General features: G+C 45.4%; 1 protein-coding gene across 6 annotated transcripts in view; it reads left to right on the top strand.

Moving 5' to 3' along the window:
* The window catches only part of ferry3 (FERRY endosomal RAB5 effector complex subunit 3), a 70,001-nt gene that overhangs the window by 28,540 nt on the left and 25,191 nt on the right, over positions 1 to 16,270 (top strand). For 5 of the 6 annotated variants that reach the window (XM_078553396.1, XM_078553397.1, XM_078553398.1 and 2 more), the window contains 3 exons: positions 3,409 to 3,537; positions 4,116 to 4,190; positions 14,042 to 14,244. In XM_078553396.1, the coding sequence (XP_078409522.1) occupies positions 3,409 to 3,537; positions 4,116 to 4,190; positions 14,042 to 14,244 (407 nt within the window). The remainder of the gene's footprint in view (positions 1 to 3,408; positions 3,538 to 4,115; positions 4,191 to 14,041; positions 14,245 to 16,270) is intronic. The other variant, XM_078553399.1, reaches the window with a different exon arrangement.

The following is a 16,270-nucleotide window of genomic DNA, read 5'->3' on the forward strand; positions in this document are numbered from 1 at the left end:
ACACCTTGAAGGAAGAAAGAGAGGTGGAGAGGTTTATGGAGGGAATTCCAGAGCTTTACACCCAGGCTGCTGAATGCGCAGCCACCAATGATGGAGCAACTAAAATTAGGGATGCTCAAGGGGCCAGAGCTCTAGGAGTGCAGGTATCGTGGTCGGTTGTAGAGCTGGAGAAGATTACAGAGATAGAGAGGAACCAGACCATGGAGGGACTTGAAAACAGGATGAGAATTTGAAAACGAGGTGTTGCTTAACTGGGAGCCAATGTAAGGTCACCAAACAAAGGAGTGATGGGCTAACGGGACTTGGTGCGTTTTAGGACATGAGCAGCAGAGTTTTGGACGACCCCAGGTTTACAGAGGGTAGAATGTGAATGGCCAGTCAGTAGCATAAGAATGATCAAGTCTGGAGGTAACAAAGGCATGGATGAGGGTTTCAGCAGCAGATGAACAGAGGGAGAGGTGGAGTCAGGTGATGTTACGGATGTGGGAATACGAGGTCTTAATGATGATGTGGATATGCCATTAGAAGCTCATCTCAGGGTCAAGTATGACACCATGATTGCAACCAGTCTGGTTCAGCCTCAGACATTTGTCAGGGAGAAGAATGGAGTTAGTGGGTGAGGTGCAAATTTTGTGGTAGGACCAAAGATAATGGGTTGGATTTTACATGGGGCAGGGGGTGCGAACAGCTTGCTCCTCCCACCCCCCAATCCAGGGAAGGAAAGTTGGCCAGCAGCCAAGGCACCCGCAAGAAACCTGCCACATAGCCATAAGGTGCTGCCAGTGGTCTAAACTAGAGGAGGGGACCGAGGTTAGGGTGGGAATGTGGCGGAGAATTAAGTTGGCAGGTGTTTAGAAGCTCAGGGTCAAGCTTGAAGCCCTTTGCAAAGCGGTCAGCCAAGTTGCATTTGATCTCTCCAACCTAGAGGAAACTGCATCGTGAGCAGGGAATATGGCATAATAAATCGAAAGAATTACAAGTAAATCGCTGTTTCACCTGGAAAGGGTGATTGGCGCCTTGGACATGTGGAAAGGGAGGAGGTAGAAGGGCAGGTATTGCACCTCTTGTGCTTACATGGGAGGGAAACCAGGGTGTTGTAGAGGGAATGGTTCCTTCAGAATTGCAGGAGTAGAGATGATGTGTTTGGTGACATTACATTGGAGCTGCTGGAAGTATTGGGGGATGATCTGTTGAACATGGAAGGCAAGGACAAAGGGATCCCTATTGTGTTTCTGGGAAGGGGGAAAGGTGAACGCAGAAGTGTGGGACTTGGGACAGACATATTAGAAGGACTAGTATTGAAGGTGACATCATCAGACAAGATGCAGGGAGATGAAGAAACTGGGGGAATAGTTATTATAGAAAGTGGGGTGGGAGTAAATGTGATTAGGAACATCAATTTATATTTATATAGAGTCTTTAACATAATCAGACTTCCCAAGGTGCTTCACAGGAACATCATAAAACAAAATATGACACCAAGCCACATAAGGAGATATTTGGTCAGTGCTTGGTCAAAGAGTGTTAGGTTATAAGGAGCGTAGTAAAGGAGGAAAGCAAGATAGAGAAGCATAGGGAGGGTATTCTAGAGCTTAGGGCCTAGGCAACTGAAGGCAAAGCTACCAAAGGTGGAGCGATCGGGGTACTCAAGAGGCCAAAATTAGAGTGGCATGGATATCCTGAAGGGTTGTGGGTTGTGGGTCTGGTGGAGAAAACAGAAATAGGGAGGGGCAAGGCCAAGGAGAGATTTGAAGACAAAAGTGAGAATTTCAAAATCAAGACATTGCTTGCCCAGCAGCCAGTGTAGATCAACGAGCACAGGGCTGATAGGTGAACGGGACTTGGTGCAAGTTAAGACATGGACAGCAGAGTTTGGATGACCTCAATTTTACAGAGGGTAGAAAATGGGAGAGCAGCCAGGAATGCATTGGAATAGTCAAGTTTAGAGGTAATTAAAGCATGAATGTGGGTTTCCACAACAGATGTGCTGAGACAGGGATGAAGCCGGACGTTGTTACAGAGTTGGAAATAGGTCTTAGTGATGGCCTGAATATGAAGTTGAAACTTATCTTGGGGTCAAATGTGATGCCAAGGTTGCAAATGGTTGGATAAATCCTCAGGAAGCTTTTCATACTGCATCCTTCTCTCATCGGATAGAGGAGGATGCATGGAATGGTTTTTCTTTGCATAAACAGCAAAATAATGTTTACCGACAAATGTTTTACCTAGGCCTAAAAATACACTTTATGATTTCATAGCAGACCTCAGGAACCATGTGGAGATGTAAAAAATAAACTCCTAACAATCTAATATAGCACTCACTCATACACACATGATAGTGAAAAAAATCCCATTTATAAAATCCATTCAAAGCTTTTAAATATCCTTAAGTGGTTAATCTCTTATAAAAACAAACATCTATTCAGACCCGAGATTAAAGACAGCTAATCTTTAATAGCTTTTTTAAACTGTCAATCAAACTGTGAACTCAGAAACCCCTGCTAAGATAACTGTAACATTTGAAACTCAGCCAAGCATTCATAATGACATCTCCTGGCGAGCTGGTAATATGTCAACAAAGAATTCTATTGAAACTGTGTGACCAGATGCTAATTTTTTTTTCTAATGTGCACCAGAAAGCCTGCAAATCAAAGCAGTCCAGCAGAGTTTTTTTAAACTCTCACTGACGGGGCAGGGCATTTTAAAAAAATCATATTATGACAGTTGTACAGACTTTATCTGCCCTTCAAGAACATTTACGTCTACTCCATCAATTCGTGACTCCCACACTGTGGGTTAAGGTCCTTCCAACAGCCAAAATGGGGTCTGTTTGAACTCAGCACTAAGTTCAATGGCCCTGCTGAGTTCAGTCTTCCCTCATGTGCGAGTCATGGCCCGACCCCATTCCTCTACCGGCCAAAGTTGGATCTCTGTCAGAAATCAGGGAGGGGCTTCTGCATCTGCGACCCGTCCACCATTTTTAAAGGACAATGGAGTCTTTCTGGCTCCGTGAAAATCCAGCCCAAAGTTCCTGTCGCTTCAGCTGATGCCTTGCCTAAGAAAGTATGCTGAATATTTGCATGGACTAACGCCACAGCTGTGATACAAACTGGAAAAAATGTAACTGCATTTTTTTAAAACAAATTTAGGTTGCCAGAATCTATTTTCAATGTGACATGTCTGTGTGACCTCCTTTGCCTTGCACGGAGCATGTACAATGGCATATATAGTACAGAATTGCATTGTATGTTGGGCTCAGATGTAACCAAAGCTGTACCTTGTTCATATAAATGTGGAAGTATAAATAATATAAATATCATTTTCTACAACTTCCATTTTGTAGATATTGGTACCGATTTCAGAAAATACCAGTCTTATTGATTGTTGTTTCTTTTTTGTAAATGCCAGATTTTGCAACAGTTTGCCAGGAGTGCACAGATTTCCATTTTCCTAGAGTAGAGCAGCAGCTTGAGATTGTCCAGCAAGTTGTACTTTATGCAAGTGCTCAGCGTAACAAGAAGTCAAAAGAAAGAGCTGGTAAATGCAAAAGTAGATTCTATAGTTATATACCATTTTTATTGTACCATTTTATGCCTGATTTGTTTCTCAAATGAATTAAGTTATGTGCTTCAAACAATATCTCTTTGTATTCATGACAAACATATATCTTTAAATCTTGGGTTTTAATTCAGAACGGTTAATAATCTGCAATTATTGCTGACTTTCAATATTTTTGATCTCTGAAAAATGAGGGACCATTGTAAATCTTACCTTAGTTTTGCAGATGTTTTAAAGCATTCCACCCCACCCAGCACCCCACCAAAGTGTCACCAGCAATTGTTTGGCTTAGAGGATTTCCTGTAACTATCATGTTTTTGATGCCATTGCTGACCTATGATAAAAATACATTGTAATTTGTAGCAGCTGCTCAAATTTTTTATGTGAAGTAATGCAATTCATTATTTTAAATTATGATTGCAATGTTTTCACTTGTAGAACTTGTATAGCAATTAGTTTGAAACACTGAATAATCTGATACATATAGAATAGTAAATAAAAGCACAGTTTGGTGGCTAGTGAAATAGTTAATGCCAGAATCTATTTTCTGCATGAAGAGCTACCAAATGGAAATGGGGGAAATGAAGATAAGTCAAAGATTGGAGAAAGAAATCCATCAAATATTTTACCAGGTAAGTGGAGCTGCCAATTGCAGATATGAAGTAAGCTAATTTAATAATCTTATAAACAAAAAACTACTGCGGATGCTGGAAATCCAAAACAAAAACAGAATTACCTGGAAAAACTCAGCAGGTCTGGCAGCATCGGCGGAGAAGAAAAGAGTTGACGTTTCGGGTCCTCATGACCCTTCGGCAGAACTGAGTAAAGTTAGGAGAGGGGTGAAATATAAGCTGGTTTAGGTTGGGGCGGGGAGGTTGGGGGGGGTGTAGAGAGAGAGAAGTTGGGGGAGGGGGCGGTGGTTGTAGGGACAAGCAAGCAGTGATAGGAGCAGATAATCAAAAGATGTCACAGACAAAAGGAACAAAGGGGTGTTAAAGGTGGTGATATTATCTAAGAAAATGTGCTAATTAAGAATGGATGGCAGGACACTCAAGGTACAGCTCTAGTGGGGGTGGGGTGGAAAGACTGACGACAGGGTATTACAGTTATAGATTTAAAAATAATGGAAATAGGTGGGAAAAGAATAATCTATATAAATTATTGGAAAAAACAAAAGGGAGGGGGAAGAAACAGGAAGGGGGTGGGGATGGGGGAGGGAGTTTAAGATCTAAAGTTGTTGAATTCAATATTCAGCCCGGAAGGCTGTAAAGTGCCTAGTTGGAAGATGAGGCGCTGTTCCTCCAGTTTGCGTTGGGCTTCACTGGAACAATGCAGCAAGCCAAGGACAGACATGTGGCCAAGAGAGCAGGGTGGCGTGTTAAAATGGCAAGCGACAGGGAGGTTTGGGTCTTTCTTGCAGACAGACCACAGGTGTTCTGCAAAGCGGTCGCCCAGTTTGCGTTTGGTCTCTCCAATGTAGAGGAGACCGCATTGGGAGCAACGAATGCAGTAGACTAAGTTAGGGGAAATGCAAGTGAAATGCTGCTTCACTTGAAAGGAGTGTTTGGGCCCTTGGACGGTGAGGAGAGAGGAAGTGAAGGGGCAGGTGTTGCATCTTCTGCGTGGGCATGGGGAGGTGCCATAGGTGGAGGTTGAGGAGTAGGGGGTGATGGAGGAGTGGACCAGGGTGTCCCGGAGGGAACGATCCCTACGGAATGCCGCCAGGGGGGGTGAAGGGTAGATGTGTTTGGTGATGGCATCATGCTGGAGTTGGCGGAAATGGCAGAGGATGATCCTTTGAATGCGGAGGCTGGTGGGGTGATAAGTGAGGACAAGGGGGACCCTATCATGTTTCTGGGAGGGAGGAGAAGGCATGAGGGCGGATGCGCGGGAGATGGGCCGGACACGGTTGAGGGCCCTGTCAACGACCGTGGGTGGAAAACCTCAGTTAAGGAAGAAGGAGGACATGTCAGAGGAACTGTTTTTGAAGGTAGCATCATCAGAACAGATGCGACGGAGGCGAAGGAACTGAGAGAATGGGATGGAGTCCTTACAGGAAGCGGGGTGTGAGGAGCTGTAGTTGAGGTAGCTGTGGGAGTCGGTAGGCTTGTAATGGATATTGGTGGACAGTCTATCATCAGAAATTGAGACAGAGAGGTCAAGGAAGGGAAGGGAAGTGTCAGAGATGGACCATGTGAAAATGATGAGGGGGTGGAAATTAATAAATTTTTCCAGGTCCCGACGAGAGCATGAAGCCACACCGAAGTAATCATCGATGTACCGGAGAAAGAGTTGTGGGAGGGGGCCGGAGTAGGACTGGAACAAGGAATGTTCCACATACCCCATAAAGAGGCAGGCATAGCAGGGGCCCATGCGGGTACCCATAGCCACACCTTTTATTTGGAGGAAGTGAGAGGAGTTAAAGGAGAAATTGTTCAGTGTGAGAACAAGTTCAGCCAGAGGGAGGAGAGTAGTGGTGGATGGGGATTGTTCGGGCCTCTGTTCAAGGAAGAAGCTAAGGGCCCTAAGACCATCCTGGTGGGGGATGGGGGTGTAGAGGGATTGGACGTCCATGGTGAAGAGGAAGCGGTTGGGGCCAGGGAACTGGAAATTGTTGATGTGACGTAAGGTGTCAGAGGAATCACGGATGTAGGTGGGAAGGGACTGGACAAGGGGAGAGAGAAGGGAGTCAAGATAACGAGAAATGAGTTCCGTGGGGCAGGAACAGGCTGACACGATCGGTCTGCCGGGACAGTTCTGTTTGTGGATTTTGGGTAGGAGGTAGAAGCGGGCTGTCCGAGGTTGGGCGACTATCAGGTTGGAAGCTTATATTTCACCCCTCTCCTAACTTTACTCAGTTCTGCCGAAGGGTCATGAGGACTCGAAATGTCAACTCTTTTCTTCTCCGCCGATGCTGCCAGACCTGCTGAGTTTTTCCAGGTAATTCTGTTTTTGTGTTGTTAATAATCTTATACTCTGATTATAACCCCCCAGACCCGATGGGAATGGGGTAGATGAGGTTGAGAGATTGGTGCATTTGTAGTATCGTCCTTACCTCAGCATTTGTACTGCACTCTTGACAGCTGTGATTTTCACTCCTGGATTTCAGGGGACACATGAGACCATGTTCGTATCCAGAGCTACTGAGATACAGAACTGTTACAGTTCAGTCCTGGAATCGCTCCATTCATTATCACTGCAATTGGCAAAGGTTTTAACTGCCAGTTGGGCTATCCTTTTCTCAACCAATTTGTTTGAAAATATTGACCCTGTTGTAGGTGAAGTATTTTGGGAAGCACCTCTAACCTTGGACATCAAGCATACTTCAGTTATGAGCACAAATAGAAACTATTAGAGAATCAAAGGTATATAATGTATTTTCAGTTTTTTATTTAAAAAAATGCCTCAAGGAAAATAATTTGTATCAAAAGTGCTTTCCTTCTTGAGATTAGACCTACCATTCCGTAGTCAACCAGTTTAATTTGAAGTGATTCCTTTGAATTCAACCAGTCACCGGACCACATAATAAGCTGTCATCAGCAAATTTTAGAAGTACCCAGCCCCCAAATTGATTTAATTAGAGTTAAGAATGCAACAATTTTTAGAAGTACCCATCCCCCAAATTGATTTAATTAGAGTTAAGAATGCAACAATTTTTATGTCATAACCAAGGCATCCAATCTGTCACAATTTAAAAATGTATTAGCAGCATTCTAATTTCCTTGAATAATCAATTAATCATGATGATTTATTCAAATGTATAATTGCCACAAGACAAGGAAAAGCTACACAAGCAACATAAAATCATTGTTAAAATCCATCTCCTTTTCTAACAATCATTTCTGTGTGCGCTAGATTTTGTACGGTAGAGGCAATTTGTACAGCACAATTTTGGCCAGGGTCAGATCTGATGATGATTGTTGTCTGTGCATGAAGTGAGGGACACGGATTAAAAGCAAGAATATAATCAGTGTATTTTGAAGTCAGTGTGAATGTCCAACAGCTGAAAGCAAAGCACGCTTTGCAGCAGTTATTGAAACCAACAACAAATGAAAAAGAAAAGATCAAGCCATGAGCATCAAAATAGGAAACAAACTGTTTATAGGCTGTAGGTTACTTATTTAGCTTATAATTTTATTTGCAACTTGGCCTTTCAGTAATGGAGACTACAGTTTAGCTGTTGTAGAACTTATCTCATTATGATTACAAAAACACCAAATTTTTAATCTCGTGGTTCTCAAATTGGTAGTATGTAAGGAAAGACTGCAAAGGTAAAGCCAAATCTTCAACAGTGATCAACCTTAATCTCGTTGAAGGTATCAAATAAATATGTTTTGGAAAGAGTATACCATGTGTGTTGAAAAAATATTACTATGGGTGGAAATTTCCCAGATTTGCAGTAAGTGCGGTAGCAGGCTGGTAAAACGACGTTTTACCCACTGGCCTCAATGGTGGGTTTTCAAACGGTATCATCCCAAACCCGCCTCATTATTTATGCACTCCTGGGAAACATGCCATTTCCATGGTGGGCGGGCTTTCATTCGCCCACCGGCCATCACCCGCCACCACATTACGCCAGGTGCCATGTTTAAAGTCCAGCCACAAGCACAGCACTCATTGCTTCCAGCTCACCACTGCTACATGGAAGACATGGCCAGCAAAGGAAAAAAGACCGCAGCCCCCTGCTTCAATGACGGGTCCCTTGAGCGACTGCTGGATGCTCTGGAGGCCCGCCAGGATGTCCACAGGTCCCTCACTCATTGCCAGTTCACGGGACATCACCATTCATTCTCTCTCACTCACTGTCATGGTCCTCATCCCGTCCATGGGACCATTCAACGCCTACACAGGCCAGGCATGCTTTTCATCTGGCCTGGCTGGCATCTTGCTTACTCTTTCTCCATCTCTATCCACACAGGACAAGCTGGCACACAACAAGAGAGAGAAGTCGCAGACCGGTGGCAGAATGCCCGAAATCAAGGTCCTCATGGACTTTAAAAACAAAGCCATCCAGCTGGCTGGCCACAATATGGACGGTTCTGTGCTGATGGTGAGGTCAGCACTGCTTTACCAAGTGAGGATCGAGCAGTGCAACATCCATCAAATAACCATGCCGTGAGTGACGTGTCCTATTTCACAGGTCACTGTCATGCACTAATTATCTCTCCTTGCTTTCACAAGCACATCTGCCAAACAGCCGACACAGTCCATGACCCAGGGCCTCCAATCAAGACCCGAATAAACCTCTGGAGAGGAATCTGGAGGCATCCTTCCTGAAGTCCCATCACAGTACTCGCCCACACCCTCTCCCAGCGCAGGGACACACACCGAGCTTTAGAGTAGCCCTGGGATCAAAATCTGGTGAGCACATCGCACTGTCTGATCCACTGCAGGTGGCGGCAGGGACTTCCCAGGTATCTGGCACTCGGAGGACTGCTGGAGGCCAGAACGTTATTGAGTCCGAGTCAGATGACAAGCTTCTGAGCTTGGTCATGTCACAGTTGCTGGAGCTGCAAAGGCAAGCTCGGGAGCATCAGGAAGGGATGTTCGCTGCAGTCCTCAGATTGCAAGGCATGATAGAGGAGTCCTTCAGGCTGAGGTGATAGCGCTGGCATGCCAGCACACTGAGGTCAACACTAGCATGGTGGCGGCTGCCGTGGAGACCTTGGTCCACAACTTCACTGCTGTGCGGGCTCAACTCCATCGCCAATGCCATAGTTGGCCTCCAACAGCGTGTACGTGAAAGGGCTGCCGGGCAGCTTGATCTCCCTCCAGCTACCCTGCTCCTCAAGGAGTCCACCTGGGGCCCCTGGGCACCCATAGGGAGGAGGATCCGCAGGCGCATACTTCGGGCCCATCCATCCAGGTGACTCTGAGAGTGTCTGGCCCACCTGACTCCCCTCTTCCTGTGACCTCAGCAGCCCCAGCTCCATAGGCCACTGCCACACAGCAGGACCCCGAAAGCAGGCCAGGGCCCTCCAAGTCTCAGCCCTCCAGAGGACGCCCACCAAAGTCATCACAGGCAGGGCATCACAGTCAGCAGGCTGCCTCCACCTTCGCTGTGGATATCCAGGGAGCACCAAGATCTAGCGGCAGGGTTAGGACAGTTAAGGAGAATTAAGGAGCACAGCCTGTGCACAGGTTTTAATGACTTGTACATACTGTTCACTATTGTCAATAAACTCCCAAAAATGCCTCCCTGTCTATGGCTCCTTGTTCTAATGAGCAGTGTTCTTGTCACTCAGATGTGAAACCTTTCTGCATAAGATAAAGGCAGGTGTCTCAGTCCAGGGCCTCTTCCCTGTGCTCTGTGCAGCCTTCAGACCAAAGTGATGGTCCGGTCCCACACTTCCTGGAGACATTACTGATGCCTGCACCTCAGTGGTGCTTGGCATTGCTGTCAGAATGTAGTGGGCAGGCCACAGAGTTCTCTCTTTCTCTCGATGTGCTATCAGCACCTTTAAGGAGGGGCTGGCCCCCATCTCTTCAGCATCTGTGACCACTGATGCTGTGCTCCAGCTCCTGAAAGGCTCAGGCGCTGAAGGTGGACAAATTATCAGAACTTCTAAAGTTTCATGGCTGCACCTCTGTGATGTGACCCTGATCACGGAGTGCAAGCAAGCTGCCCTCGGCCAGACAGGAGTCACACATTCTCAGAGGCTATGTGAAGATCTATGGAGTGGCCTCACTACATGTCGTCATCATCCCCCTGCAATCAAGCGACTATTAGGGCCTCCACTGCATCTCCATGACCGGAGCATTCAGACAGAGAGTATTTGCGCTGCCATAAGCCAGACTGGAGTCAAACGGTCACAAATGCGATGTGAGGATCTATAGGGTCACCTCACTGCATGTTGTCATCATCCTCCACAAATCTAGCCGCTATGAGGGCCTCCCGAGCACACCTGTCTCATCTAGCCAGTGCGAGGGCCTCATCCCCATTTTCGTCGCCTTAAAGGACCTCCTCAGCATCATCGCCATCGGCGTCTTCCTCATCTGCACACTCAAAGAGTGGAATCCTTTGCAGTTGATGTAGTCCACCGTGTGTAGCGACAGAGACCCGAGCGCCATATGGGTGCAGTCAATCACACCCTGCAACTGTGGGAATCCTGAGACCTGGGAGAATCCAATGACCCCTGCATTCTGGCTATCCCGGTCCCGGGTGAAATGCACAAGGTTGTGTGCTCTCGAGAAGGTGGCACCTGTGACCTTGTGGATGCATTTGTCGGTGGCGGCTTGTGATACCCCATAGTGGTCACCTGTGGAGCCCTGAAAGGAGCCATTTGCATAGAAATTAAGGGCTGCAGTCACTTTCACAGCCACTGGCAGTGGAAGCCCTCCATGTCCCCTTGGCGCCAAGTCCTGCAGTAAGTGGCAGCTGTGAGCTACCAGGTCCCTAGACATGAGCAGTCGTCTGCGATACTAGTTCTTGATCACCTGCAGGAATGACAGGCAGTGTCCATAGGCTCTGGGCGTTGCTAGGCGCCGACCAGCCATGGCTCGCTGTCGCTCCTGGGCAACATGTGTGGGAGCCCCAACAGCCCTTTCTTCCTGATTGCTGCTCCCGCCTTTGCGAGGCCAGGAGCCTCAGTCACTCTCTCCTCTGACTGCCCCACCCTCTGTAGGCCATCAGGCATACAGCTAGGTCACCAGGCTCCATGCTCCTGATGTGGTCCTCCTGCGGCATGAAAGAGAGAGCGACGTGGTTAGCATGGATGTACTTAGCACCTTTCATGGCCCTGTGTGACGGCCCTTTAATGCTTCCCAGAGAGTGCTGGCCACCCCTCGGATGGCCACAGAGGAGTGTAAGGTCTGGAGCTCTTGGTGGCACTTTGGTGCCTCCGCATTGCTTGCGTGGACGGGCAGTCTAGGATCCCAAGCCTAGTATCACTGTGGCTGCACCTGAACTGTCTCAGTTGCAGAGGAATGGTCAATTTATACAGCTGTCCCTACTGCGTGGCCATGTCCCTTGCCTACCCTGCCCCCCACTTCGATTTCATGTGCGCGGGATCCAACGCAGGGCAGCAGTTGGCACCCTCAGCCGCACCCCCCCGGACTATAGTTGCCTGGCCACCTCTCCCCCAACGACAGTCGCCTGCGAGGCTGAGCAGCAGTTGCCCCCAGATATGCTTTCCCGCCGACATGGACAGACGATCCGGACGGGTTGCAAGAGCCAGGCGGGATTGCCTTTTAATGATATGCTGATATATTGCAATGTGCTCCCTGACAACTGTTGGTGGGAAACGTGGCCCGCTGTCAGTGGGCTGAGTGGACAAGCGTCACCTGCCTTCCCGCCGTCATAAAACCGATCACGTTATATTGTCCGCGCAAGCCACCTATCACACCTGCTGCCAGCGGGCATGGAAAGTTCCGCCCGATGTATTTCTTTGGACAAGTCACAGTAAAGAGGCTGGGATTATTTAGTCCACAAAATGCTCCATAACTGTTAACAATACTAATCCATCAGGGGGCTAGAAAATACCTCCTATCAATTTAGGTATGAAAACTATTATGAAATCCGCGTTTAGCAGAATATACCAATGTATTATTACATGCAAGCAATTAAAAGCACTGGACATGTCTGGCTATTAGCCAAAATATGGAATATTACACATTTCTGGGCTTAAAACGATCACAGTGATAAGGCACACAAATTTGTCACTTAAGGTGATATCAACATTTTACTTAAACAAGTGATATTTTTCAAAACTATATGTGCCTCTTTCTTGGAGTATTATCTATTTCCTCTTTTATCTTTGGATACCAAACAATATAAAGGGTGTTAGCCAAAATAAAGTAGTTGAAATTTCAGAGAAGTAGGAAATAACCACAAAAACACAGCATTGCATATGAATCATTGAGCTTTTTATTCAATACACTCTGACTGACAAGCTCACAATCTCAAATTATAATATGGCTCCTCCTGATCCAGCAATAACTGGCTTAGTGACTTCAATTTTTAAAATTATTTAATTAGGGTTTGTACATGTTCGGAGTATGAGTGTTCTAGTGATTTTAGAATATTGCCATTGCATCCACTCCTGACAATTGCTGACCTTGCATTAGTTTTTTTAAAACATGCTTCATGTTTATTTTAGCCCCAACATTTTCCACTTTGCAAGTTTCCTGGTGGTAATTTTTAAATGAATGCTGTGAAGTGTTTTGCAATGTGAAATTGAAATAATCACACATGAGCTCCCGAACCTGACAAATGGCTTTTATGCTTTCCATTAATTAAATGTGGGGCTTTCGTCATGCTTGAGAGGAGCAGTTATTTATTGATATTACATAATTATATTGTCCACTACATCATATCCATCATCAAAACTTGGTTTTGTTTAGCTGGTATTTGGCAATTTTTGCAAAACAGCTGAGGTGTGTGAGTGTCAGACAGTGCTGCTATGCTGCCAGTGGGGGTTGAAATTTGCAACTTTGGCAAGTTGGAGCAGTGCAGCAACATCCAAATGTGTTGAGCCTTCATCCTAATAGATCTGCTGAAATGAGTTATTGAAAGGATTAGGGCACTACTTGCGTAAAAGGAGGGATTACAGGAAGTTGGCCATGAGCCAAAGGTCTATTACGTGCCTGGACGCTGTGTTCATAAATAGCAGGCAACAGAATGTAAGGAAGGCAAGAGTCACAGCGCAGAAGGCAATATGTAGAGGTTTATCAATTCTTTTCTTTCCCTGAGTCTCCTAATATATTCTGAAAAAAAGAGTTTACTCTTGAATTTTTTTTCTAATTAGAAACAGAACACTTCAGTTAACTGATTGTCACCACCCTTTGAGAGCGTATACAGCAGGCTTGTTTTGCGGGATAGTTGGATTGCAAAACCCATTTGAAGCTGTTCTTCTGACTCTGGCCGTGAGTCTATCAGTCTTGATTGCTGACAATTTAAAACCTCAAGTCTATTTTCAAAAAATTTCACGTTTTATTAATTTGTATCATGTGGTGAATATGGTGAACTGATCGCCACAAGTTTGGCGAGTATCTAAATCCTATTGGACAACACTAGTCTAAACGTTAGAGTCAAACCTTTCAGGAATGAAATTAATGCTCAGTTGTTACATTGAGATTGATATGTTTTTGAGAACTAAAAGTATATAGAGATGTGGGTCAGGATTTTATGGCCCCTCCCTCCCGGCGGGATATTATGGTCCCGCCGATCTGAATGGAGATTTAAATGGCTTGCCGCATCCGCCAGAGGGAGATACCCTGCGGCAGGGCCATAAAATCCTGGCCTTGGGGCAATGGTGAGTGTATGGGTTTGGTCATAGATCAGCCATGATCTCATTGAATAATGGAACAGACTCAAGGAGCTAAATTACCTACTCCTGTCCCTGTTTTCCTAAAATCTTTTCCAATGTCAGTTAAGGTATTTTTCACAAATTCTATTACTTCCAAAGGTATGTATTTATAATTGAGAGACACACAATTAAATAAGTATGTTTCTAATAGCAAGATTTTTATTTTCTTCCAACAGGAGAATTTTATACCACAAGACATTCTAACCTTTCTGAAGTTCATGTTGTCTTTCACCTGTGTGTGGACGACAATGTGAGATCTAGCAATATTACAGCCCGTGATCCAGCAATTATGGGCTTGCGGAACATTCTGAAAGTCTGTTGCACTCATGATATTACCACAATAACTATCCCACTCTTATTGGTGCATGATATGTCTGAGGTAAGCAGCAAAATGTTCAGACAAACAAAGATGTAAAAATATCTTAGCAGTAAAAATGTCAGCTGAATATATTTTGAATGTTTAACAAAAAGCAATCAAGTGTCTAGGCATTTACAAGTACGATAGTCACCTTATTGTGAGCTAAGTTTATGTTAAGCTCCTTATGCCTTAATTAGTTATGTATTAAAACAACTAAAATCCAAATCAGAAATAAAATGCAAATAAACATGACTAATGAAGTGAGGTAAAATAAAGTGAAAAGCTCTTCTACAACTATAGCCGAATAATTTTATGTGATTAAATCGAGACTCGTGTCTGTTCATACAATAAACGTTTCCCCCTTTTTTATGCTGCTATCTCCCTTCCTCAATACTACACCAATGCATGGATTGGGTTGATGCGCGTTACACATTTTACAACCACAGTCAATGCTGCTCCTTATTTAGAACCATAGAAAGTTTACAGCACAGAAAGAGGCCACTTGGCCCATCATGTCTGCACAAGCCGAAAAATGAGCCACCCAGCCTAATCCCACTTTCCAGCATTTGGTCCATAGCCTGGAGGGTTACGGCACTTCAGGTGTATATTGAGGCATCTTTTAAATGCGTTGAAGGTTTCTGCCTCTACTACCCTTGTAAGTCTCCTCTGTATTCCCTCTCGTGCAATTACATTCTTTCTGTAATGAGGTGACCTGAACTGCACACACAACTCAAGTTGTGGCCTAACTGATCATTTATATAGTTCCAGCATAACCTCCCTGCTCTTATATTCTATGCCTTTGCTAATAAATGAAAGGATTCCTTATGCTTTCTTAACCACCTTATTGACCTGTCCCGCTACCTTCAGGGATCTGTGGACATTCACTCCAAGGTCCCTCTCTTCCTCTACACCTCTCAGTATCCTCCCATTTATGTCTATTCCCTTGCTTTGTTTGACCTCCCCAAATGCATCACCTCGCACTTCTCTGGGTTGATTATTTATTGCTTATTTATTGGCAAGAGACATGCTTAAACAGACAGTACAAATCTTGCAGCCAACTTTTATCTCATCCTGGGATGACACAATCAATTGCTATGAAATGGCCAAGATCTGAATAAAAACAGTAATGGGCCATCTGAGTCTGGGTTCACAGCGTAGCACCAGCAACTCCTCCTTAATGTGCTAACAAATTTCATTGGGAACAGTATTTTTTTTTATTCATACTTCGGATGTGGGTATCGCTGGATAGACTAGCTCTTATTGTCCATCCTTAATTGCCCTCGAGAAGGTAGTGGTGAGCTACCTTCTTGAACCGTTGCAGTCCATGTGGTGTAGGTACACCCACAGTGCTGTTAGGGAGGGAGTTCCAGGATTTTGAACCCCGCGAAAGTGAAGGAACACGATATATTTTCAAGTCAGAGTGGTGAGTACCTTGGAGGGAAACTTCCAGGTGGTGGTATTCCCATGTGTCTGCTACCCTTGTCCTTCTAGATGGTAGCAGCCGTGGGTTTGGAAGGTGCTAACTAAGGAGCCTTAATGACTTCCTGCAGTGCATCTTCTAGATGATACACACTGCTGCCCCTGTGCATTGGTGGTGGAGGAGTGAATGTTTGTGGATGTGGTGCCAATCAAGCGGGCTGCTTTGCCCTGGATGGTGTCAAGCTTCTTGAGTGTTGTTGGAGCTGCACTCACCCAGGCAAGTGGAGAGTATCCCATCACACTCCTGACTTGTGTCTTGTAGATGATGGACAGGCTTTGGGGAGTCAGGAGGTGAGTTACCCGCTGCAGGATTCCTAGCCTTTGACCTGCCCTTGTAGCCACAGTATTTATATGGCTAGTCCAGTTCAGTTTCTGGTCAATGGTAACCCCCACGATGTTGATAGTGGGAGATTCAGCGATAGTAATATCATTGAATGTCAAGGGGTGATGGTTAGATTCTCTCTTGTTGGAGATGATCATTGCCTGGCACTTGTGTGGCACGAGTGTTACTTGCCATTTGTCAGCCCAAGCCTGGATGTTGTCCAGGTCTTGCTGCATTTGGACGTGG

Source organism: Cetorhinus maximus, chromosome 12, assembly GCF_964194155.1.
Source record: "Cetorhinus maximus chromosome 12, sCetMax3.hap1.1, whole genome shotgun sequence".
NCBI lineage: Eukaryota > Metazoa > Chordata > Chondrichthyes > Lamniformes > Cetorhinidae > Cetorhinus > Cetorhinus maximus.